Raw genomic sequence first — 25,234 nt, forward strand, 5'->3', positions numbered from 1 at the left:
CACAGGTATTTCTGTAGAACTAGTCTTCACATTGAGCTTCAACCTTCTGTTGTAACAACTCCTTCATCCACCTCGTCTCAGTACTTCAGGGAATATGGTGGGTGGAGTCCATAGATGCCATAGGATATAAAGCATTAAGATTGTTTTTCAGTGGTTTTACGCAAGCAGCGTATTAGAAGAAAAAAAGGTTCTCTTTGAATTGTAGGTGTATAGGTCAAAGCTGGAGTTTTGACCCAAGGAATAATGAGAAGAGGTTTCCTTACTTCCTCTACAAGGGGGAACCAAAACCTGACAATACACCATTAAGGCGTTGGGTCTTAGAGGATCTTCCTCATGGGAAAGGTGGGGGGATCCAATCAGGGGACTGTGATAATAGTATTATTGAAACAATGATCCTCTTCCCTTTCCTTTGCCACAACTATAAATGGTGGCAAATGAAAGGGGGTATAGAACTCTTTCGGAGGAATGGTATTGACTCTTGCCATGCTGCTATACATTGCAGCGCCCCCACATCATGTGAGAAAATTGTTAACTAGTCGCCCTGTATGACCGAAAGAAAGAACTAGAAGAAGAAGGCTCGGCCTTCCGGATCCTTTCTTGAGCCTCACCCTTCGACCTCCTCACCTGCCTCACCCTTCGTCCTCCTCACCTGCTACTCGCCCACCAACCAGAGATGAACCGATGCAGATTGGTACAACCAGAGCTCTTTTGACGGTAGAAGAGAAGAAGAGGAGACGAGAGGGCAGTCTGTGCCTCTATTGTGGTTCGGCCACTCACCTCTTGAGAGACTGTCCCGACATACACCCGAGGAGGCCGGGAAACGAACGCCCTCGGTAGTCGGTAGGACAAACTATCGAGGGGCATCAGTTAGTTCCTACACTACTCTCTCGATGACTTCGGCAAAATCCTCCGAAGACCATCGTTTGATGGTAATCACCGTCCAACTCCAGTTCAGAGGAAAGGAGATGGAGACACAAGCCTTGCTCGACTGTGGAGCTGCCGGGAACTTCCTAGACACCTTGTGGGCAGACAAGGTGGGTCTTGTCCGAGTTCCCAAAAAGGAAGACCAGAAGGTAGAAGGGGTGGATGGCACTCCTTTATGCTCCGGGCTCATCACCCACACTACGGAGGAAGTGCGAGTATCCATCCAACAACATTCTGAGGTATTAAAGTTCGATATCATCAGGGCAGCCCATTTTCCTGTTATATTGGGGATTGGTTGGCTCCGGAAGCACAATCCAACAATAACCTGGACAGACAATCTACTGAGTTTTCATTCTACTTTTTGTCAAGAGAAATGTTTGCCAGGACCAGTGTTTGAGAAAGTCAAGACACTATGTGCCACTGAAAATAGCTCCATTCATTGTATACCCAGGCAATTCGAGGAATTTGCAGCCATCTTCAAAGAACAACCACATTGGTACTCCCTCCTCATCGGCCGGAAGACTAACATTGACCTCATACCTCAGGACTTGGTTCCCTTTGGGAGAATGTACCCCCTTTCTATGTCCGAATAGGAAGTTCTCCGGGGTTACTTGGATAACAACCTAGCCAACGGACTGATTCGACCATCAAGATCCCCGGCAGGTGCTTCCTTATTTTTCATACCCAAGAGAGACTCCAAGGAGTTGAGACCTTGTAGTGCTTACAGGGGTCCAAATCAAATTACTATCAAGGACAGATATCCTATCCCCATCATCTCAGAGATACTAGAAGCCGTTCAGGGATAGGTGATTTTCACAAAGCTCGATCTTCGGAACGCATATCATCTGCTTCGGGTCAAATTTGGCGATGAATGGAAGACTGCTTTCCGCACTCCCTACGGGCTTTTTGAGTACAGAGTGATGCCATTTGGACTGGTTAATGCCCCCTCAATCTTCCAAAGGTTCATGGACCGCATATTTTCCGATCTGTTCGGAATCAACACCGTGGTGTACCTTGATGACATCTTGATATATTCCCGTAAGAAGGAAGAACATAATTCCCAGGTATCTGAGGTGTTACACAGACTCCAATTACATCACCTACTGGTGAAAGCAGAGAAATGGGTTTTATACTCTCTGAAAAGGGAATTACCATGGATCCCAAGAAGGTTGAAGCCATTCTCGCATGGCCATCTCCCTCATCTGTCAAGGATATCCAAAGGTTTCTAGGTCTGGCTAACTTTTACCGGAAATTCATCCCTGGGTTCTCGAGGCTTACTCTGCCCATGACTTCTCTGCTAAAGAAATCCTCCATGCCTTTTTTTTGGAACAAGGAGGCCGAAGACAGTTTTGTCGGTCTCAAAAGAAGATTCTGCACGGCCCCTATTCTCAGGCAGCCTGACCAACAGAAGCCCTTCGTAATGGAGACGGACGCCTCTGCGGCGGCGGTAGGTGATGTTCTCCTGCAAACTGACCACAACATGGAACATCCAGTAGCTTATTTCTCTAAGACTTTGACAACCAGTCAACAAAATTATTCGGTCACCGAGAAAGAACTTTTAGCTTTAGAAATTGGCTTGTCTGGAATGGAGACACCTACTCCAAGGAAGTATGCACCCATTTCTGATACGCACCGATCACAAGAATCTACAGATCGTGAGGCAACAGGAATGCTACAATACCCGACAAGCCAGATGGGCACACTTTTTTGCTCAATTTCATTTCTCCATCACGTACATTCCGGGCTCTCAAAACCAAGTCGCTGACGCATTATCCCGGAGAAATGAAGTCAACAAGGTATATCAGAAAGAACTCATGTTCCCTCATACCAAAATCGTCCTGGCTGTGTCATCTTTTCTGGAAGAGGTTAGGGGAGCTCCTCCTTCTTTAGAAGAACCCACGCCCAGCCTATTACCTGTCGAGATAAAGGACAGACTGTATTTCAACCGGGGAAGGCTAATCCTTCCTACACGCAATCTCCAGGTACAAGCCCTTCGGTGGTGTCATAACTCAAAGGTCGCGGGTCATCGAGGTTTACGCGGAACACTAGAGTTGCTCCAAAGAACCTTCTATTGGCCCAACATGAAGGCAGACACTCAGGCTTACATTCAGACTTGTTTGACTTGCTTACGAAACAAGAATTCCACCCAGAAGCCGTTAGGGTTACTTCAACTCAACCCGATCCCTCCAGGTCCTTGGATGAACATTTCTACGGACTTCATCGTGGATTTACCTGAATCCCAAGGTTGTACATGCATCATGGTAACAGTCGATACCTATTCCAAATAGGTACATTTTTCTCCTTTGTCTGGCATACCCTCCGCTTCGGTTACTGCTGAGGTTTTCCTAAAGGATATATTCAGATTACACAGTCTGCCACAAAAGATTGTATCCGATCGTGGCAGCCAGTATACCTCTAAGTTTTGGTCAGTGTTGTGCAAATTGTTGGGGATTGAGAGGGCTCTTTCTTCTGGATTCCATCCTCAAACCAATGGCCAAACTGAGAGGTTGAACGGCACCCTTAAACAATATCTGGGGTGTTTTGTAAATCAGTCACAAGATAATTGGGTATCTCTTCTCCCAACTGCTGAGTTCACGTACAACAACTCGATCCATGCCTCTCTAGGTATGAGCCCTTTCTATAGCACTTATGGGTACCACCCCAGATCTATAATACCCACTTTCTGGAAGGACACCTCCATTCCATCGATAGAAACCAGCTTGGCACAACTGAGAGAAGCCCACATATCCGCCAAACAGAGTCTCCAAAGAGCAAGCGTTCAGTATAAAGAACAAGCAGATCGACACAGGGGGCAGGTGCCAGCTAGGGAAAAGGGTACCAATGTTATGCTGTCCACTAAGTTTTTACCCTGTTGGGTCCGACCATCCAAGTTGTCTCCCCGTTACATTGGCCCTTTTGACATCCTGTCCAAAATCAACCCAGTGGCTTACCGCCTCAAGTTGCCTAAGTCGCTCAGCCGAGTTCCCCCGACTTTTCACTCCTCACAGCTCCGCTCCTATGTGGCTGACGATAGAAAGCAGGAAGCTTCCAGACTTTGCATATCGCCCGACCCTAACTCAGAAGAATATGAAGTCTCCCACATCCTGGATTCCCGTTACCATAGGGGACGTTTGGAATATCTCATTCATTGGAAGGGCTTTCCTTCGTCCGAGGATTCCTGGGAACCCCGGTCCTATGTTCATGCACCCCGTTTGTTACACCGGTTCTACAACCTGCATCCCGGCAAGCCGGGGGGGTGTCGCCCTAGAAGGGGGCATACTGTCACGACCGCGGGTCGCTGGCAGCTGTGGAAGAGGTGGAATCTTGGCCGCCATTAAACTGTGCCGTCACGTTTCCTCCTTGACGACGCTAGCGTTCTAGTCTTTCCCAACATGGCCGCCGCCTATGTGTATATATCCTTTCCACACTAGGCGGTTCGGCGCGTTGCAACATCGGATTCCCTCTGTTGCTCTCGCTCCCTCTATGTTTTCTCCTTGGCGGTGCTCCGCCCGCTTTCTTACCTTTCTCCTGTGTCCGGTCTCTCTCTCTCTCTCCCTGGATTCTGCCTCTCTCTTCCCTGTTCCCCGTTTTACCCTCAGTGGTTCCCGGACTGCTCCGTTATTCCTTCCATCTTCCTGTGTGGTCTTATTCCCTCCTCCCTTGCTGATTTTCGCCATTGCTCACACCTCTGTCTCCGGATCTTGCTCTTCTTCGTACTCACCTCATATTGGATCCGCAGTGTGCGTTTCACCGAGTTTTCCTGGTTCCGGTTCAGCTTGCTTCAGTACTCCGGAGGGGTTTTTACGCCATTGGCTTTTCCCCTCACTCTGTTGTTAGTCCGTCGCGGAGGGGGGGTCACCGAGCCTCCAGTGAGGAGCCGCGGTGGCTTCTTTTCGAGCCCGACCATACCTCTTGAAGAAGAAAAGATCTCCCGCTCTGCACGCCAGGAGAAAGAAACTAAACTACTCTTTGACTTCAGCTGAGGAGGAAAGGGAACCGGGAGACGAGCTGAGTTCTACAGAAGAGGAGGACATTACTGATCAGCCTGATAAGGTAGTGAGTCAGCCAGTCAACGCTGATAGTGTGCCCCAAGGTATGAATGTGTGTCTGCCCTTGCGTTAGGGTCCTAGACCCTTCATTATCGGCTTCCTTGTGGGTGCAGGTCCCAGACTCGTGTGTAGCTTTCTGTTCTGATAGACTTGGTTCACTCTCCTGCCCAGTGCTATCATGCGACCCAAAATATTATATTGTTTATTCCATTTGATCAGGGTACAGACCCTATATTTCTGGCTTGCTCTCACCTTTTGTGTGCTCCACCACCTTCTCGGGGACTATTGGTAGGCAGGAGGCGGTATGCAGTATTGAAAACAAAGGTCCTTCAATCAGGTTGCACAACATACCTAGTCAATGAATGGAATGCTTTACGAATGTTCAAAAAAAAGAAAAGCAAAAGTAGCCGCTCATCACTCGGCTCGGAGTAGGGAAGTCGTCTGCTTCGGGCTGCTCGATGCTTAATATGCCCAGTGGAAGCTTGTGCCGTCATCACTCCATTCCTTGCAGCCCTCTCCGTCTGGTCAAACAAGAGAAAACACAAGAACACAAAGTTGGTGTGATTCTGGCTTTTATCAGGCCAACCCCCTTTTCCCGCCTATCACCGGGCCTCTTGGTTGCTTCCCGGGACAGGATGAACACTCAGGTCGCCACCATTCCTCTACACCTACACTGGCCCAGTCCTGTTCTCCAGCTAATTCCGTTGTCATGGCGGTATCGCCACAGTGGAAAATCGTCTATAAGGCAGTAAGGGGTTTGCCTGCAATGCCTTCTGTTGCTAGTGTGCGTCTTCCGGCAGACTGCTGACTGGTAATACGGCGCTCCGGTGTTGCCAGGCTTTCTGGGACTCGTAGACCCGATGGTGGGAGGTTCCATGCAGCACTCTTAATGTTATGTTGTTGGATTGAATTATGCCGAAGCATGACATACCTGGGGCTGGCGCGCATCTCCCACCAAGCTTTGTACAGGCAGGGCTCATCTCAGTGATCAGGGAGGCCCTTGATGTTACAGCGCTGTGTTGTGCCCGAGCCCCTTCGGATACACCCTCACATACTCCCACCAAAGTACCGAGCTGTTTGGGTAGGTCCAAGAAGATGGATAAATAATCAGCGACCAGTTGGTACTTGCCCGGCTTATGAACTGTAGCAAAGTCAAACCGCTGTAGGGTAAGGAACCAACTTAAGACCCGGTGATTGGAGTCTTTCTGTGGGGCCAGCCATCACAAGGGAGCATGATCCGTAAACAAGGCAAAATATCTTCCAAGCAGATAGTAACGAAGCGACTCCACTGCCCACTTAATCGCAAAGGCACTCCTTTTCCAGGGGGGAATACGGCACTTCACGTGGGAGTAGCTAAAGCTACTCCCACGTGAAGTGATCCTAAAGGATGGAGGTCGGATAGAACAGCACCCAGTCTGCAACCTGATGCGTCGGCTTGTAAAACAAAAGGTTCTGAAAAATATGGGCAGTGTAACACTGGCTGACGGGGAATCATGGTAATCAGGGTGTGAAAAGCTGGTCTTCTGGTCTGAGTGGTATCTGCCAGTAACCCTTAGTCAGATAAAGTGTACTTAAATACAGGGCTGGACCCAGTTTTTTGAGTAACTCAATACGGGGCATGGGATAGGCCTCATAGTGGGAGATGGCATTTAACTGTCGGAAGTCCATAAAGAACCTTGTGGTACTGTCTGCTTTAGGTACTAGTACAACAAGAGAACACCAGGCACTTTTAGATGGTACAATGGTGCCCAGTTTCAGCATTTCTTGGATCTCCTTGGTGATTTCAGCCCTTTTTGCTTAAGGCATCCGATACAGTCTGAGGCGGACCATTTTGCCTGCATCTGTCTTGATTAAAGGTGATACAAGGTTGGCTCTTCCAAGGAGACCGGAGGAGATTGAAGTGACAGGTTTGAGGTAGTTGAACAGTTCAGTTTCCCGTTCTTTACTCATCTGGTCTCCTAACAGTACGTCCTGTATACGGCTTGGGTTGTTCAGTACCAATTGTTCTGGTATGGATAGATCTGAGTGGTTGGTATTCATGATAGGGACCGGATTTTCTTTCCATTGCTTTAGTAAGTTTATATGGTAATTTTAGAACTTTGTCTGCCGGTCGGGTTGTTCCACCTCGTAGTTCACTGGGCACAACACCTTGGTCACCTTGTATGGCCCTTTCCATTGTGCCAGTAATTTGCTCTCACTGATAGGGAGCAATACCAACACCTTATCACCTACGTTGAGTGAACGTAACCGGACTGTTTTGTTATAATAGCTTTCTTGCTGCTCTTGGGCTCTTCCTAGTTTTTCTTGGGCAAATTCCCATAGCTGGCCCAGATGATCCCTTAAATCACATACATAGTCCATTAGATTTGTTTCTTCTTGGGCCTCCCATGTCTTCTTCAATACCTCGAGAATGGTTCTGGGCTGTCTCCCAAACAGGAGCTCAAAAAGGGAATAACCTGTGGATGACTGAGGAGTGTCTTGTAGAACCATTAATCCCCAGGGTAGGGCTCGACCCCAGCCTAACCCGGTTGGTCATGTTGCGCGACGTACCATCTGCATGATGGTTCTATTATATCTCTCTGCGAATCCTTTGGTCTGAGGATGGTAACCCGACGTTTTGAGATGGGTAATCCCCAGGGTTTTATAGATCTGCTTCATGAATAGCAACATGAAATTACTGCCCTGGTCGATGACCATTTCCTGAGGTATCCCGACTCGAGCGAAGTACGGGAGTAGTACATCACACACCTGTCTTGTTGACGTTCCCCGTAAAGGGTAGGCCTCCAGGTATCTGGTGGCATAATCTACTACCAATAGAAAACGATATCCCCTTTTGTTGGGTTCCAGAGGTCCTACAATGTCCATTCCTATCCTCTGGATAGGTTCCTCTATGAGGGGCATCCGTTGTAGGGGTGCTCGGGGAGGTAGGTACGTACTGTTTTCTGACAGGTGGGGCATTCTTGACAATACCTGATGACCTCGGAGTAGATCCCCTGCCAATAGAAACTTTGTAAGAGTCTTTTCAGGGTCATGTTCTCAGCCAGGTGACCCCCTGTGTTGTGGTGATGGGCTAACTGAACCAATGTTTTTCTATAAGAGCGAGGTACCAACAGTTGGCCCTTCTCGATTTTGTCGGTCCCCACTGTGAGCCTATACAATAGGCCCGGTTTATCCTTGAAGTAGGGTAGAGAGGGGTTATGTGGGTCTGGTTCCTGTGCCTGCTTGCTGGCCCGTTTTAGGGTGTCATCTGTCCCTGTTTCAGTGTGAAAGGATGGTAAATTATCCTCTAGCCTCCAATCCACTAGGCCCATCTCTCTGGGATCTTCATTCCATGCCGCTTTCAGTTTCCTTTTCATGGACCTGGACAGGTGTGCCCTTAATGAGGACTGAGCTCATAACGCAACATTCGCAAAGGGGGCTTAGTGTAACACGTCCGTAGAGCTAAATAAACTGGAAAACCCGGGAAGGTCCATACCCAGAAGAACGGGGGCCGGGAGGGATGGCATAATGGCAGCCTTTATAGGTTATCAACAGCCCCTTTATTCCCCACGTGATGTCCCAGTATGGGTAGTCCTTAATATCCCCATGCACACACTTCACAGGAATCAGCCCATTTGGTATATGAAGACGTTCACTTACTTGGGGTTATATATCGCGGTCTGTCTACTGCCGCTGTCGATCATAGCCAGAGCCAGGCATCCATCCACGTAACCACAATGACATATGGCAGTCGTCTCCGACGATACTCTTGGGTCTGCAAGGCCCCTATCTACATGGGCTCCGTCTTGCGCTTCAGTGGGAAGAAGTGAGCGATGTGGCCACACTCAAAGTGTCAGGATTAAAGGTTTAGGCCAAAGGAGAGTGAGGATAAGGGCTTGAACTACACTTCACAGCAGGCAGTGGTTCATTGTGTAGTTCAGCATGTGTGCGCGCGTCGGCCCAGCTGGCGTCAATCAAGTGTCTTCATAACCACCAACCGCCCGTGCCCTGGTGCAGATAATCAACGTTGGACGGCACGGGCGGCGGCGGTTTGCAGAGTTATGGGGAGAAATACTGTGAAGAGCGAGGAGACGGAGGACTGCCGGGGAATCAGGTGTTTGCTTTCCCAATCCAAGCTACACGGGCTTGCGTGCAGGAAAGTGTTTGCTCTGGGCTGAGGCGGTGGGTTTCAGCGGTCGCTTCCAGCAGCTCTATCTTCCTAAGCCACGGGGGTGATAGAGGCAGCCCGGTTGATTTTCCGCGTCATCACTACAGGTCCGGATGGCCTCCAGTGGACATTAAGATAAGTGGCAACCTACAGTTTTGTGATCTTGCTAACCATATATAGGGGTGCTATGAAGTGCATGCGATAAACTTGAACAAAAAGGACACTTCTTTTCTTTTCAGTACAGTATATTAAGCAGAAAAATGTTTAAAGCCAGACAAGGAGAGTTTTGGCATTAACACAGTGTATGTGTACGTTATGTGTTGGTTGCTTACGCTTGCCCAAGAGGACATGTGTTTTTGTTTTTCACTTAAGGGAATTCGCTTTGTTTTGTGCCATCAAGCTTGCAATCTATGTTAACTGGTCTGGTGGTCAGAAAGAATGATCAGTGTCTTGTACACTCTATGTGCCAGGAACTAACCTCTTTGTGGCATGTGCATTTATGTGTAAACTAGTACAGTGTCAAGTATTACAGTTTTTGGGTATTCAGTTTCAATAGGAGGTCAGGAATAGAGTGAGAGGGAGTTTTGGTTATAGGAGGTCAGGTTGAGAATTATAGATTCTAGGTTATGGTATAGGAATACTATAAGCAGATATGTGTATGTTTCTTCCCCTTCCTTTCCTTTGTCATTCCATCCCCTTTCCCTAACTCCGTCTTTCCCCCATTGGCTGCCACGTGGTTACCTGTGTAATTACAATTCAGGCGCCCGTGCCAACCACGGTGGGAGGGTCTATCATTTCGGCTTCTGTGGTTCGGGAGAGCGGATTGATACCCCAATCCATTTGTACTAAGCATACCTTGACAGAATTATCTGCCCCCATCGTGGGATATTGAACCACCCAGGTCAAAATGGAAAACCCTCCCTTGTTAGCAGATGTGCTAAAAGCGTTACAGGAGATTCAATTGGAGCTGGTACATGATAGACAGGAATCAGGTACGCTGAAAACCCAGGTGCAGGGTCTGGTAGCTCAAAGGACACCATTGGAGGAAGCAACTTCAACTGGAATCCCAGCAGTTAAAGCACCTATTGTGATTGTCCAGCCGTCTAGTAGCGTACCGTTGACAGCACCTGGTTAAGGGAAGCAGAGAGGGACAACCCATGCAAATCGGGGGGACAAGAGGACCATTAACGGCAGCTGAGAAGGAGCTGCGGAAGGCTAACAATTTGTGTTTGTACTGTGGGCAACCCGGACATTACATTCAAACGTGTCCAAACACCCCGAAGAAGGTAGCAGGTGGAGACAGAAACAAGGGTGAGGCAGGAAAGGGTTTGGGCCGGCCTTAGGGGGAACTCGGGTGTCAGGCCCAGTGGAAGGCAGGATCCCCACTTGGGTGGCAAATACAGCAAGAAAGGGTTATTCCCACTTGTACATTTTGGTGACATTAGTCTTTGCCTGTATGAAGCAGATGGTATCAGCAATGGAGGATTCCGGGGCTACAGGAAACTTCATTGATATCAGTTTGGCTAAAAGATTGGATTTACCTTTGAGGGAGAAAGCTCAGGTGGAAGGGGTGCAGTCGGTAGATAGGTCCTGAAATTAAGGGAGATCTATTTGTCAGCAAACTCAACCTATAAGGATCAGGTGTGGGTCAGGGCATATGGAAGAAACTGTGTTGGATTTGATAGCGGCTCCACAATTGGACTCATTTTAGGGATGCCTTGGTTAACTCAGCACAACCCTAGGACTGATCTGGGTGACACGGGAGGTGTTTTTTGAAGGTTATGAGTGTAGGGGTCACATAGAGGAAGAACGGGGTCCAGCTTTGTTTTTAGCGGATCAGACACCAGTATGTCAAGTAGTTGGAGCCATAGGACCGAGTGTTCCAGACCAGTATCAAGATTTTGTTAGTGTTTTTGATAAAGGAGGGACAGAAAAGCTGCCTCCTCACCGACCATATGATTGTGTGATTGAGTTAGAACCTGGGGCCAAATTACCTTGTAGTAGGATCTATGCTTTGACAGAAACAGGGAATCAACATCTAAGAGAGTATTTGGATGATATGTTGAAGAAAGGCTTTATTAGACATTCCACTTCTCCAGTTTCATCTCCTATTATTTTTTGTTCCAAAGAAGGAACACTCAGAATGTGCATTGACTACCACGCTTTAAACAAGGTGACAGTGAAAAACAGGTATCCATTGCCATGAATCTCAGGTTTGTTGGATCAGGTGAAGAACGCAGGGGTCTATACCGAACTTGATTTGAGCAGGGCCTACCATGTGATTCGTGTGAAAGAGGGAGATGAATGGAAGACTGCATTTCGAACGAAGTTCGGGCTATTTGAGTATTTGGTTATGCCTTTTGGTTTATGTAATGCTCCTGCAGCTTTTCAGTATTTCATGCAGGGAGCGTTAAGTGAATTTTTGGATATTTTTGTTATTGTATATATTGATGACATTTTGATTTACTCCTCTTCAATGGATCAGCATATAGGCTATGTGAGAGCGGTTTTGGGAAAATTACAAGATTATCAACTGTATGTAAAATTGGAAAAATGTGCCTTTCATACCACTCAGGTGGAGTTCCTAGGATTCATTCTGACTATGACAGGAATAATAATGGACAAAAAAAAAAAGTACAAGCAGTGACTGACTGGCCGACACCTCAATGTGTTAAAGATATCCAGTCTTTTTTGGGTTTTGCTAATTTCTACAGACAATTTCTCACAAACTGTGACCCCCATAACTAGATTGTTGAGAAAATCAACCAATTTTGGTTGGGATCAGGAGGCGGATAGGGCTTTTCAAGATCTGAAGAAAACTTTCACGTCAGCAGCAGTACTGAGACACCCGGATCCACAGAAAACTTTTCAAGTAGAAACGGATGCGTCCAATATGGCAGTAGGGACAGTGTTGTCGCAATCAGATGAAGAAGGAATGTGGCACCCAGTAGCTTTTTATTCTCACAAACTTACCAGCTGTGAGCAGAATTATTCTATTACAGACAAAGAGCTGTTAGCCATTCGGTGGCCTTTTTGGAATGGAGGCATTACTTACTGGGAGCCCGACATCAAGTGATGGTGGTTACTGATCATAAAAACTTGTAGTACTTTAAGACAGTAGGTAAAACATGAAGGAAGGTGAGGCACGCACTCCAGGTCCTGGTCAATTAGACATGTTGCAAAAAATATATATATCTGGGTTAAATCCCAAAATGAACAAGTTGCTCAGTATTACCAGGGTTAGATCCCTTCAGCTGCAGTTCTGTTGTCTGTAGTTGTACTCCTTCAAGCGCTTTCTTATCACCCACCTTTTTTTACATGTACTTTAAGACAGCACACACATTAAGCCCTAGGCAATTACATTGGTCACAGTATTTTAATGAGTTTGCCTTCCTGGTAACATTTAGAAAACGGGTAAAAGAAATGGAAAAGCGGATGCTTTGTCCAGACAGCAGAATTTGGAGAATATTGTGACTGAGGTAAAAACAATAATTCCAGCAGTGGGTGGTGGGAGCTGTGGTAACCGCATTGTTGAAACAAGTAAAACAAGAAATGAGGAAGCATATGAATTGGGACTGGGGGTCGAAAGATCCCTTAGAAACTTTCAGAGATCAACTTCCATATTATGCGGGAAGGTTATATTTGCCCACCATTGAGTTACGAAAGAAAGCAATGCTTGGTGTCATAATTCGCCACTGGCAGGACATTCGGGAAGTCGAAAGACACAAGATATGCTGGAGAGGTACTTTCGGTGGCCGAATTTGAGGCAGGTCGTCAGTAATTATGTGCAGAGATGTGAAATATGTGTACGTAGCAAAACTGACCACACTAAAAAAGCAGGGTTGCTTAAACCATTGTCCACTCCGAAACGGTGTGGACCCATTTCTCGATGGACTTTATCACAGACTTACCTCCGGATGAACAGTATGACGCTATCTGGGAAGTGGTGGACTATTTGTCTAAACAAGCTCATTTTGTGCCTTGTAAAGGAATTCCGGGAGCAGGGAAACTGGCAGAATTATTTTTGCAACATGTTGTTTGGTTACATGGATTGTCTCAAAGTATTGTATCTGATAGGGGCCCTCAATTTACCTCTAAGTTTTGGCGAGCCTTCTTTCAGATGTTAGGAATCGATTGTGCTCTGTCCACCAGTTATCATCCTCAGACAAACGGACAAACGGAGAGAGTTAACCAGACTTTCGAACAGTATTTGCGCTGTTACTTAAGTGAGGGTATGGAGTCATGGGTCAAGCTTTATTGTTAGCGGAATTCACATACAACAATACCGAACATGCCTCGCTGGGAATGGCACCTAATGAATGTTTCTACAGGCAGAGAATTTACCTGAAGTGGAAGATATGCCTGTCCTCCAAGAGACAAAACAACTTCTAACCATCCGACAGAAGGCTCGAGCCAATTTGGAGCAGGCTAAAAAGCAGTATAAAAAATATGCTGATAAGAAGACGTGTGGCCCCTCAATACAAGGTGGGAGATAAAGTATGGTTATCCACACATAATCTGTTGTTAGTAGGACCTCGTAAATTTGCTCCCAAGTTTATTGGACTTTATGAGATTGTGCAATGTGTGTAAGAGATGGCGGTGAAATTAAGATGGCCTCACACTGTAAAGATATTCCCAGTATTCCATGTCTCTTTGCTTAAACCTGCAGCTCCTGGGACACGTGTGCACAGACCCCGCGCAATCATCAAGGCAGGTCAGACAGAATACGAGGTGAAGAAAATTCTGGATTCAAGGCGAAGGCATCAAGGATTTTGGTATCTAATCGAGTGGGCTGGATATGGGTTGCAAGATTGTTCCTGGGAACCGGCTAGTTCAGTGAATGCTCCTCGTTTGGTAAGACAGTTTCATTTACGCTATCCTGAGAAAGCAGGTCCTAGGTGGAGCCCTAGGAGAGTAGGTACTGTCAGGATTAAAGGTTTAGGCCAAAGGAGAGTGAGGATAAGAACTTGATCTACACTTCCCAGCAGGCAGTGGTTCATCATGTAGATCAGCGTGTGCACGCGTCGGCCCAGCTGGCGTCAATCAAGTGCCTTCATAACCGCCAACCGGCCGTGCCCTGGTGCAGATAATTAACGGACAGCACGAGCGGCGGCAGTTTGCAGAGTTATGAGGAGAAATGCTGTGAAGCGGGAGGAGCTGGAGGCCTGCCGGGGAATCGGGTGTTTGCTTTCCCAATCCAAGCTACGCACTCTTGCGAGCAGGAAAGCGTTTGTTCTGGGCTGAGGCGGTGAGATTCAGCGGCCGCTTCCAGCAACTCTATGTTCCCGGGCTACGGCGGTGAGTCAGCGGCCGCTTCCAGCAGCTCTATGTTCCCGGGCCGCAGCGGTGATAGGGGCAGCCTGGTTGATTTTCCACGTCATCACTACAGGTCCGGATGGCCTCCAGAGGCGTCCGGACATTAAGATAAGTGGCAACCTACAGTTTTGTTTTGTGATCTTGCCAACTTCATATATATATATGGGCCGCCAAGGTTTTTCAATACTGGAGGGTTTACAAGTGATTACACTGTTTATGTAATTAAGTAACCTTTTTGACTTATATCCTAGGTTGGCTTATTGTGATTACAGGTTTATGATATATTTTTTGACAAACTTCTTGTATAACAGAGGAAAATATGAAGCTTAGGTTTTAAACCTAGGACACACTTTGTTGTGTCCCATTTTAACATTGAATTTATTTTTCTGTTCTTTGGATTAGTGCACACAGGCTCACAACTTTTAGGGATATATTGTTTTTTGGTATTGTCTTCTCTCCCTTGGTTTATAATTCTCTCTCTCAGATTCCACTACATTCGCAGGCTTTTCCTGTGCACACTTGTGTTTGATTCTGTGGGACCATGTAACTTTGTTGCTCATGTTGCCTTGTGTCAATATTGCTTTGAGACAGGAATCCAGGTTTATTATAAAAATAGGCATTATATATTTGGTTGCTTATTTGCACAGGTCTATTGTCAGTTGCTGACCATATGTTTACATGCACTAAGCACTTTATAATGTATATGCACTTTATAGGATACAACAAAATTGTGGATTATATCTATGATAATGCTGCTTTGCATATTTGCACAGGGAAGCTGGCAGTTACCGTCATCCCGCATACAGGAGGCACTTTATTTATCGATGCCAGTAATAGAGGCTTTTCCTCCATGGATATCCTCCCGTCCACTATTATTTGTTAACTTTGAACGATATCAGAGCTAGCATGCACTTTGGGGCCATCAATGCTTCCAGTGCTTTCACATTTTGTAAGCTTTAATGTTTTGCTCAATATTATGGGCTAAACGGGCAAAATGGCATTGCATCATATTTTAAAGAGCAACATTTTTGAACAGCAATTCTCAGAGTTCCACTGCCCGCATATTTTTTTTTTGGGCATATTATTGAAAAAACATGCTGAAATGACAACACTAGAGGCATGCATAGAGCATTAATGCTTGACAAACAGTTTTGAAATTATGCATTTTCGAGAAATTCTTTGCATTACGCATTTATATTTTTTATGAATGTAACTGTTTATTAACTTTGGTATCAGGTTATGTAAACCGAAACTGCCAACGTTATCATGCAAAGTGTTCAAAATAAGTTTGACATGTTTAAATCAAGGTAAATCGGCAGGCTTTTGTGCACGTTAAGATGTCTGCCTTGTTGGAATCGTGAAAGTAGTTAATTGCTTTGGAGACATTCCTCACTGAGCACTGGGGATAGAGATGTATGAACTTATATATAGTCACCTTGTCTGTGTTTGCACTTTTCCTACGTGACCAAGCGGTTTGTTTACCGTGAAACACGTTGTATTCTGTGCTTTTTTCTTATCCATGCTGACTTTAAAATAAAGGTATGTCAGTCTGGACGAACTCTGGTTTTACTGCCTCTGTATAGAGGGTCATTTTGGCTTTCTCTATTTGTTTTTGGGAGTGCATTCCGCTAACCTTATCCTGTTTCCATCACGGATCGGGTAATGGTTTTTTTTTTAAACATATATATATATATATATATATATATATAGGGATGCTATGAAGTGCATGTGATAAACTTGAACAAAAGGACACTTATTTTCTTCTCAGTACAGTATGGGAGAGTTTCCTCCAGGAACTGTGGCATATACTAAGCAGAAAAATGTTTAAAGCCAGACAAGGAGAGTTTTGGCATTAACCCAGTGTATGTGTATGGTATGTGTTGGTTGCTTACGCAGGCCAAAGGGGCCATGTGTTTTTGTTTTTCACTTAAGGGAATTCCCTTTGTTTTGTGCCATCAAGCTTGCAATCTATGTTAACTGGTGGTCAGAAAGAATGATCAGCGTCTTGTACCCTCTATGTGACGGGAACTAATAAGTACAGTGTTAAGTATTACAGTTTTTGGGTTTTCAGTTTCAATAAGAGGTCAGGAATAGGGTGAGAGGGTAGTTTTGGTTATAGGTCAGGTTGAGAATGATAGATTCTAGGTGCTAGGTTAAGGTTATAGTATAGGAATACTATAAGCAGATATGTGTATGTTTCTTCCCCTTCCTTTGTCATTCCATCCGCTTTCCCTAACTCCCGTCTCCCCCCCATTGGCTGCCATGTGGTTACCTGTGTAATTATAATTCAGGTGCCTGTGCCAACCACGGTGGGAGGGTCGATCATTTCGGCTTCTGTGGTTTGGGAGAGGAGATTGATACCCCAGTCCATTTGTACTGAGCATACCTTGACACAAAGCACAGAGGTGGTTGGGATCTAGTAATGGCCCTTCTGGGTAAAGTCTGGGTTTCGGGTCAAAGTCTTGGATCGGGTTGTACCGCTCTTAGTGGTCCGTTGCGGGGAGTCATGGGATCATTACCTGATCTTCCGGGGCCTGACTGTAAAGGATTTTGGCATTCTGGCCTCCTGGTATGCTGTGGCTACATTAATAGCCCCTGTTGGAGCCAAATGATGATGTTGTCGAACCCATCTTTGTACGGGTCCTGGTAGGGAGTTCACAAACTGTTCTAGGAGAATCTTATCTCTTATTTGGGCTATGGTGGGCATGCTAGGCTGAAGCCATTTTTCTGCCAGATCTTGTATCTGGTATAAGAGAGTTGGCGTGGACTTTCCCCAGGCTTTAGGCGCATCTCTCTGTATCTTATTCTATGTCTCCTCATCCAAGCCCACCCTCTCCAATATGTTTTTTTTCTCAAATCGGCATAAGGGGTGTCTCCGGTCGGATTGGCCGCTTGATATGCCCCTTGCATTTCCCGTCAATAAAAGGAGCCAGAAAGAACACCCATCTTTCTGGTGGCCACTGCACTGCTCTGATGATCCGTTCAAAGTTTAGAAAGAAGAAACTGGGATCATCCCTGCTTGATATTTTTGTAGCACAGTGGGAGAGACAGACGCTTGGACTTTGTTGCCAGCTGTCATGCCTCGGGTTTCCCTGCGCAGACACCAGAGTATCCCCCGTACTTCTTGGAGGCTGACCAGGCGTCTTTTTCAGCATCCGTATTGCCACAAACATAGGCGAACTACGGCTCCCAGCAGGCTCAGTGACACCTAGTCACGAGGGGGCGTGCGTAACGTTCCCTCTGCCCCTCGCAGCACTGCAGCTTTTCAAACAGCTGACAGCCACGGCCCGGTGCTCCTTAGCCGTTGTTAATTTGGCTTCGGAAAAGTAGCATCTAGTTGTTTTTAGTCTAATAATTCCCGATTGACCTTGGCTACCAAACTCGGAACTGTTGACACGGACTCTGCACATAATACCTCTGGTTGGTTTCTGGCTCCTGGTCCCTTCTGACTGCTTTTCTCACATTTGTTTGACCTCCAGCTTTGTCCCTTGACCATTCTGAGGATCACATTTATCTCCGTGTTCCTTTGCTACAGTGTTACCCTTCTACACAAGGCTCCGATTCCAAAGCTACTGCTCTCCTTCCGTTCTTCCTGTTGTTTCTGCATAACATCGAACTTACGTTTCATAAAGACGCATTGCTGCACAATCACAAGGTTCTTTCAGCACCAGCACTGAAGGATTTAAACAGTTTTTTGCTTGAAGGACATTCTGCTGCTCTTCCCCAAACGTGTAGTGACCTGTTGAACACTCTGCAGTACCCAACACAGGTTACTCCATTGGATTATCACTTTTGGACACTTTTTTGTTTTCATCTTGGTTGGATACTTCCTTCAATACCAAAATCCTCTTAGTTTGCGCCCTTGTGCCGTTAGGGTCAGGATTCCTTGTGATATACACCCCTTTTGGGATTTGGTTCTTCAAGTACTACGCTCGAACACCTATGGTGGCCTACCTTTGTCTACAAGTAGATTTCCTGCCTATCCACACCACTGAGCAGGTAAGAGTGAGGTTGCTGAGGGCAGTGCAGCTGGGACATCTGGTTTGTAATTGGTACTTATATCCATTGTATCTGCTTTCCTTCCTTAGCTCTGTTGCCGCTCCTGCCCTTTCACTCAAGCCCCTAGCCTGTCAAGTATTATATTATGCTGTAGGCTGCGCTCTTGGGGTGGGGGGTGGGGGGGTGTCTATTATTCATTGGTGTCCAGGACCTCGGACCCCGCCTGAGTGACCTGTCTCTGAGGGTTCGTGGATCCTTCCCATAGCCTACGGTACACGACAGCAGTCACGGCTTCCCACAGTATTCTAAGGGCTTCCCGTGTCAGGAATCGTCCTGGAAGTTATGGGACGACTGGAGACACTAGCTTATACGTGTGCTCCGCTCTAGTCCTCACCCAAGATGGCCGACGCCACTACATAGGTCAGCTACGCCCCCCCCACCCCCTGCCGGTGCGTTGTATCTGTGCTTTTTTGTTACTACGCTCCGTGTATACTGTTGCTCTTTGCCTTCGCTGTGCCTCGTTTGTTCCAGCCTTTTCCCCGTTATTGCCTTTCTTACTAGGATTCCTTTTTCTGAACTCCGAGTCTGCTGCTGCGCTTACCTCTGTTTTTTCTGTGGACCTTCCACCTTTTGGGTTCGGTTTGTATCTACTTTTGGCGTGCTTCCGCCATTCTGACTCTCCGCTACCCGTCCTATGGGCTCGGATTGTTTTGCGATGCTACGCTACTCCTCCTCTTTGATCCTCTCAGTCTTCGGCATCTAGCCCTCTCTTGCCTAACTTATTGCTGAATCATTTCTATATAGATACTTACTTTGTTCCTGTTCTAACCATTTGTCTAATACCCGCTGGTTCTATATTTCAGAGCTGCTTACCTGTTCTGAACTGGGGGTTAGTCCGGGGTTCCAGTTCTCTCTGTAACAACCGGACTCAGTCCTGTTTCTACTTCTGTCTTTATTCTGTTTGTCTTCTCTTTTACTATTATCTCCTATATCCTTTGACCCTAGTCATTTTCCTTCTAGATATTTCAGTACACATTAATACTTACCTGGAATGTGATTGGAGTTAGTTATTCTCCTAGCCTCATCTGGATACTGCTCAACCAAGACGGGTGTATTCGAACTATCTTCACAAATCCCTTCCTGCATACGAACTCTCCAGGGTTTTTTCTACTATCCGGCTTTTTCCCTGAAATTGGAGGCTGGCCCCCCGGGAGTTCTCAAGAACAGATTTCCATCTCTGTCAAGGGGGCCTCCGGAGGGACCAGACCTTACTTACACGAACTGAAGATCAAGAAGGCTAAGGAAAAGACCCCAACCAAGAAGAAGAGCCGCCTAAAGGCAAGGATCGTTTCCAAGGACGCTTCTTCTGAAGGCTCAGGTGAGGAGGTAGAGGAGGGTGAGCCGAGGTCTGACATCCCGGCCCTGATCTTGTGCAGCACTTTGGATTTGCAGTGCCTGTTGCAGGGCTTGCCGGTCAGCCTGGCCTTGGTGCCCCTGTACCTGCAGTAGCTGTTGCAGTTGTTGCTGGCCCACAGCCAGGGTTCTTATAATGGACTCCATGTGGACGTTATCAAATCCCATAGCTTCCACCACTGTTAAGAAGTAAGCAGGAGGTGGTATGCAACATTGAAAACAAAGGTGCTTTATTCAGGTTGCACAAAGTCCCTTGTCAATGAATGGGATGCTTTACGAAAGTTCAAAGAAAAGTTAAAGAAGCCGCTCATCACTAGGGAGTAGAGAAGTCGCCTGTTTCGGGCTGCTTGATGCCTAATATGCCCAGTGGAAGCTTGTGCTGTCCTCACTCCATTCCTCACTGTCCTCCTTTGTCTGGCCAAATGAGAGAAAACACAAGAACACAAAGTTCCTGTGTTTCTGGCTTTTATCAGACCAACCCCCTTTTCCCCTCCGATCAGCAGGCCTCTTGGTTGCCGTGAAATGAATGGGAATGGGTACTTCCCCCCTCCCCGGGACAGGATGAACCCTCAGGCCGCCGCCATTCCTCTGAATCTACACCGGCCCAGTCCTGCTCTCCAGCTAAATCCTTTGTCATGGCAGTTTCAGCCACGGTGGAAAATCGTCCATAAAGCAGTAAGTAAGGGGGTTGTCTGCAATGTCTTCTTTTGCTAGGGCGGATTTTCTGGCAGACTGCTGACTGGTAATATAGCACGCTTTCTGGGACTCATAGTACCATTGGTGGGAGGTTCCATGCGGCACTCTTTTAATGTTATGTTGTTGAATTCAAGGGGGCCCGTGATGTTACAGCGCTGTATTGAGCATGAGCCCTATGGACACACCCTCACAGGGCCCCAGCGCCCTCACAGCGATGAGCGCACCTTCTCTCGCGGCTGACAATCGTCATGGGTCTTCTCTGGCATCGCACAAATTGGTTAATGGTGGGCACCACTATGATGCTTATTTCTATTTTGAGCTATTCTCACTATATTTATTCTACATTTATCAGAACACAACCGTATAAAATCTTTGGCACCAGGGCTTGCTACATCTTTCATGGCTTCTGCGATTAGCTGTGGGGCTTCCCAAACAGTCGTGGCCCGCCTTCTTGCTCAGGCGGCTCTGCAGCTGCAAGCTTTCTGTGGGATGCACGGCTCTCCCTTTTCTTGCTGTCCATTGGTAAGGAAAGCCTAAAACTTCTCTTGGTGGGACTGTCAAGCGGCTCGCCCAGTTCGGACTGGCCCCGGAGCTCCTCGCTTCCTTTTTGGCGGCCTGGTCTGCCTTCTTCCCCTCAGTGCCGTGCTGTCTTTCGCAGCTCCTCCAGGGTGGATCTAAAGAACTTTGCAGTCCTTCTTCCCTTTTTATGTATTTGAAATGTCCATATTGAATCGAACACCTATCTTGGTTCCACATTGTGCTTGTTATTCCTCTGCAGATCTTCGTTGTCCCAGCGTTATCCTTATTAGTCTCCACTGGGTTAGTTAGGTGGGATCCTCCTTGTCTCAGTTCCTTTATGTACTTGGTATGGGAAGTCCCTACGCGTCTCAGTATGTCCTACGAGGCTGGAGTTGTCTACCTTGCAAAAACAAATAGAGGTGGGTGTTAGGTAGGAGGATGAGGGCGGTATGGGTGGAAGGCCCACATTCTCACGACAGTGTTCACTGGTCCCATAGGGGGGTTTGCTGAGTAGAACCCTTAGGGGGGACTTCGGGTAGCGGTCTCACCTGCCTGGGCTCATGGGAAGGCACTCCCCTCATGGGAACAGCAGTGACAATATCCTTGGATTCGTCACAGGGCATATAAACCCCATCATTTAGTTCCATTGCTTCTTTGTCAGAAAAGTGTGAAACCATCAAAGCGCTTCTGATGACACATTTACTACTGATGCCAGGTAATTCATACAGGTGACGTGATCGACTGTGTTGCATAACGAGGTGGGGCAACTGAAGAGACAAGCTGTGGGGTAATTCCCAGCCTTGGAGTAGAGGAGTGAATGCTAGAGGATTGTTTTTAATATTGTTCCAAGAGCATGAAAGTAACTTCCCATCTTATTTATTGAACTCTCGCCTTTTCAATATCTAAACCATGTAAGGCGCTCAGAGATCCTCTGGGTATTCAATGTGGATGAGTTACTAAGAAATGTTTGGTAATCCTCCAATAGCACATTCTTGACAGAGTGGGTTAGGGGCAACTGCTTAATAACTGCAATTATGTTTCTATCACGGTCGCTGCCAGTGCTTGCATGATATTTACACGACTGTACAACACGCTGTCGAGTTTGCCAAATTTGAGATGCCAGGTAGGGGTTATGAGTGTGTGAGGGGTTGGGAGGACAGGTGCCATGTGTGTTGGGGAATTGGGAGGCGGGTATGCGTTTTGTGTTGTGGGTGAAGAAGCAGGGTGTCGGCTACGCTGTTCTGGGCTGCAAGATTGACACGGCAGTCTCGTTTACACCGTGGAATTCTCTGGCTCGCTCGTTGACAGCTATTGCCCTACCTTGTTATAGCTCACCTGGGTCACTTCTAAAGATGGTATTACGCGTCTACAGTCGCTATATCGGCTCCACTTAAGTCTCTTCTACTATAAAAGCCGCATGGCGCTTTACCACAGCCACCTGCGCTGCGCCGAAGAGTGCGATTTCCCGAAGAAAGGAGCTGCGTGCCTGCCGGGAGTGGTGTGACGTCAACTTCCGGTGTGGATGACATCCACTTCCGGTGGTGTAGGTCAGCTCAGCTGACTGAACTCTTCATCAGCAGCAGTAACGTTCCCCAGATCCTCTTAGGTATATTGAATGATGTTCATTTGAGAAAGCATGAAACAAACTACTCGCAGGTTTGAAGAAAAATATCTGAGGCTCAGGCGTTAGAAAGCCCTTACTTTGCTTATCAGCGGCGCCAGCACCCAGAGTGTCGGGCTACAGACCAGTCAAATCAGCCTCTTTTGCCGGGTGTCACCCGACTTGGGCACATTGTCACTCACGCCCACAAAACGTCAATGGTCTTCGATGGACTTCCAAGTAACTCAGCCGCACAGCAAAACGTTTCCCAATACTACTACTTCTGGTTAGGGGGCTCCCAAAAACCAGGAGCCGGCGATTTTCATCTGAGTACATGATGCTCGCCAAACTTCCCACAGACCAACCACCCAAAAAAATAACATCACACTACAATAAAACCACCACACATCAGGAGACTTGTCCGACTAAAGCGAAGCAGCAGGAAGTGCCTCTGTATTTTGCCGTCGTCTATGTCCATGGCCACGGGTCCCTCTTTTGTGTCCATGGCCACGGGTCCCTCTTTTGTGTCTATGCTCAGTCTGCCTGGCTGCTGCTCCTGGCTTGAACTCAGTCAGTCTGGCAGTGCTAGAGCCGGGAGCTGCAGCCATGGGCACTCAGGAGATGGTCACAGGCGCGCAGATTATCGCACAGGCTCTGGCGGCCCAGGTAAGGGGACCCCTCAGCCCTTGAGTTGACAGATCTGCTAGCTTGTGATCAGACAGGACGTCCGAGCCAAGACCCTAGCACCCACCCCCATGCTATATGCCCCTCTAGAGAATAAGAGCCACTGCACCCACCCACCGCGAACAGCGCAACTCCTGCACAGATCTGCTTTAGCTTCGCACACCCCCTCCCCAGAACCACTGAAACTGTCTCTGCTTCACCGGGCATGGCCCCCCTACAACAGCCGAATTGTGCTTTAAGGCTGTCTCATTCAGTTCCTTCATACCATGCCCGCTCTCTCCATGCAGTAGGCAGTGATCGAAGTGTACGAATAATAGAAGTAGTGGAACTGTGCCCCATAATAGAAGTAGTGGAACTGTGCCCCCTCCCATGCACAATACAAATACATGCACCTGCTGTTTAAGAGAACATTCAGTGCAGTGCACTGAAAGTGCAAGCTTCAACTTCTTCCTGCACATTTATTTTAAAATGAAACATTTCCCGAACAGTTTATTTTTTTATAATAAAAGTATAGGAGCAGTAAAACCTAATTTTAAAAAGTAGAGGTCTGCCCGTACCCCAACAGGATAGTCTCCCCTCACAGGACACCACCTCCACGCTGAGCATTCCCAGGATAGCCCCCACCCCTTCCATCAAGCCTCTGCACGATATTGAAAGCCACTTCACCTCGTAGGTCAGACTCTGCCACTCCATGGGAAGACCTATACCTCCCCTGTAAGGTGTGAGCACGAAGCCCACTGTTGGTAGCAATCCGTGTGAAGAGGCGGTGGGGACCAGCGTTACCAGACCGGTGCAGTGCAGCATGTGCAATCGGACTAGGTACTCTTTCCAGGTGGCAAACCACCCTAATTCAGAAAGACCCTGGCCCACTTCTCTGTTTCCCAGTGCCCCCCTGGCGCCCAGACACACCACACTGCCAATGACATGCCAACACGTTACAGAGGGTTGGAGAAGTTAATCGGTTTTCATTCGCTGGGGAGTAACCTTTGACCCGTGGTCTGAGCACTGTCTTTTTGCACTTTGGCAAATCTCTGTTGTAACATCTTCTTCACCTTTGTGCTTTAGATTCTGCCGCACCTTTCGCTCTCTTGGAGCCGCGCTGGGTGACGTGTGTCCAACTGCCTCTGTTCATCTAACTCTACAGTCGTGTAGTGCTTAACTACCACCACATCATTCATACTTATTGTTTCATTTCACGTATCCCTGTTTCTTACCCATCCTCCTCCCTACCTATGCTTATAACCTGGGCAGCACTACAAATCAAAACACATTTTGTTGGCTTGTGGCTTCTAAGCCCTATTGACCAACTTACACTATTTTACTATTTTAATTCATTTTTCCTCCCAGAATGTTGATATTTTACAAACTTTTTGTCTTGTGTTTGTACGTCACCCAAAGGAAACAAATCCTCCCTTTTCATGTGAAAAATCTCCCTCTTTTTGCATTCTTGATCAATTTTCTTGAGGGGGCGGGGGGTTAGTTGACTGACAACTACTCCAGTCTGATGTGTCTGTTCACTGTGTATTAAAATGTAAGACAGCAGCGAGATGCCATCCTTTCATCATAGCCTTACCTTCCTTTATGGGGGTTGCGTCCGTGTTAAAAGTGCATCTGTCACACACTGTATCTTGCATAAACAGTAACTTTTTTGAGCAAGGACGGGTTGGTCTGGCATGCCCTACACCAAACATGCTTAAGTGATATCGTGAGCTAGCTCATTTAAGGCAGGCTAATTATTCCATTAATAACTTTTTGTCATGGTTTATTTAAACCTTTCAAAAGTACTTAAAAACGTCCATAAATACAGTGTATTATACAATAGGGGTTTATTCTAAATAATTTAAAGTCAAAGATACGAGGTCATACAAAATCTAAATCTGTTTCACT

At 46.9% G+C, this 25,234-nt stretch overlaps 2 protein-coding genes across 6 annotated transcripts in view; one reads left to right on the plus strand and one right to left on the minus strand.

Moving 5' to 3' along the window:
* BTD (biotinidase) overlaps positions 1 to 22,593 on the minus strand; it is a 405,811-nt gene extending 383,218 nt beyond the window's left edge. The window contains exon 1 of one of the 3 annotated variants that reach the window (XM_069648910.1): positions 22,399 to 22,593. The gene's annotated coding sequence lies outside the window, so the exon portion shown is untranslated. The remainder of the gene's footprint in view (positions 1 to 22,398) is intronic. The other 2 variants (XM_069648908.1, XM_069648907.1) reach the window with 2 other exon arrangements.
* Positions 22,594 to 23,197: 604 nt separating this feature from the next.
* Positions 23,198 to 25,234, plus strand: part of HACL1 (2-hydroxyacyl-CoA lyase 1) — a 370,092-nt gene continuing 368,055 nt past the window's right edge. For 2 of the 3 annotated variants that reach the window (XM_069648911.1, XM_069648913.1), the window contains exon 1: positions 23,198 to 23,329. In XM_069648911.1, coding sequence (XP_069505012.1) covers positions 23,270 to 23,329 — 60 coding nt within the window. In that variant the 5' untranslated portion in view covers positions 23,198 to 23,269. The remainder of the gene's footprint in view (positions 23,330 to 25,234) is intronic. The other variant, XM_069648912.1, reaches the window with a different exon arrangement.

The sequence above is a fragment of the Ambystoma mexicanum genome, chromosome 2q, assembly GCF_040938575.1.
Source record: "Ambystoma mexicanum isolate Mex_15411 chromosome 2q, UKY_AmexF1_1, whole genome shotgun sequence".
NCBI lineage: Eukaryota > Metazoa > Chordata > Amphibia > Caudata > Ambystomatidae > Ambystoma > Ambystoma mexicanum.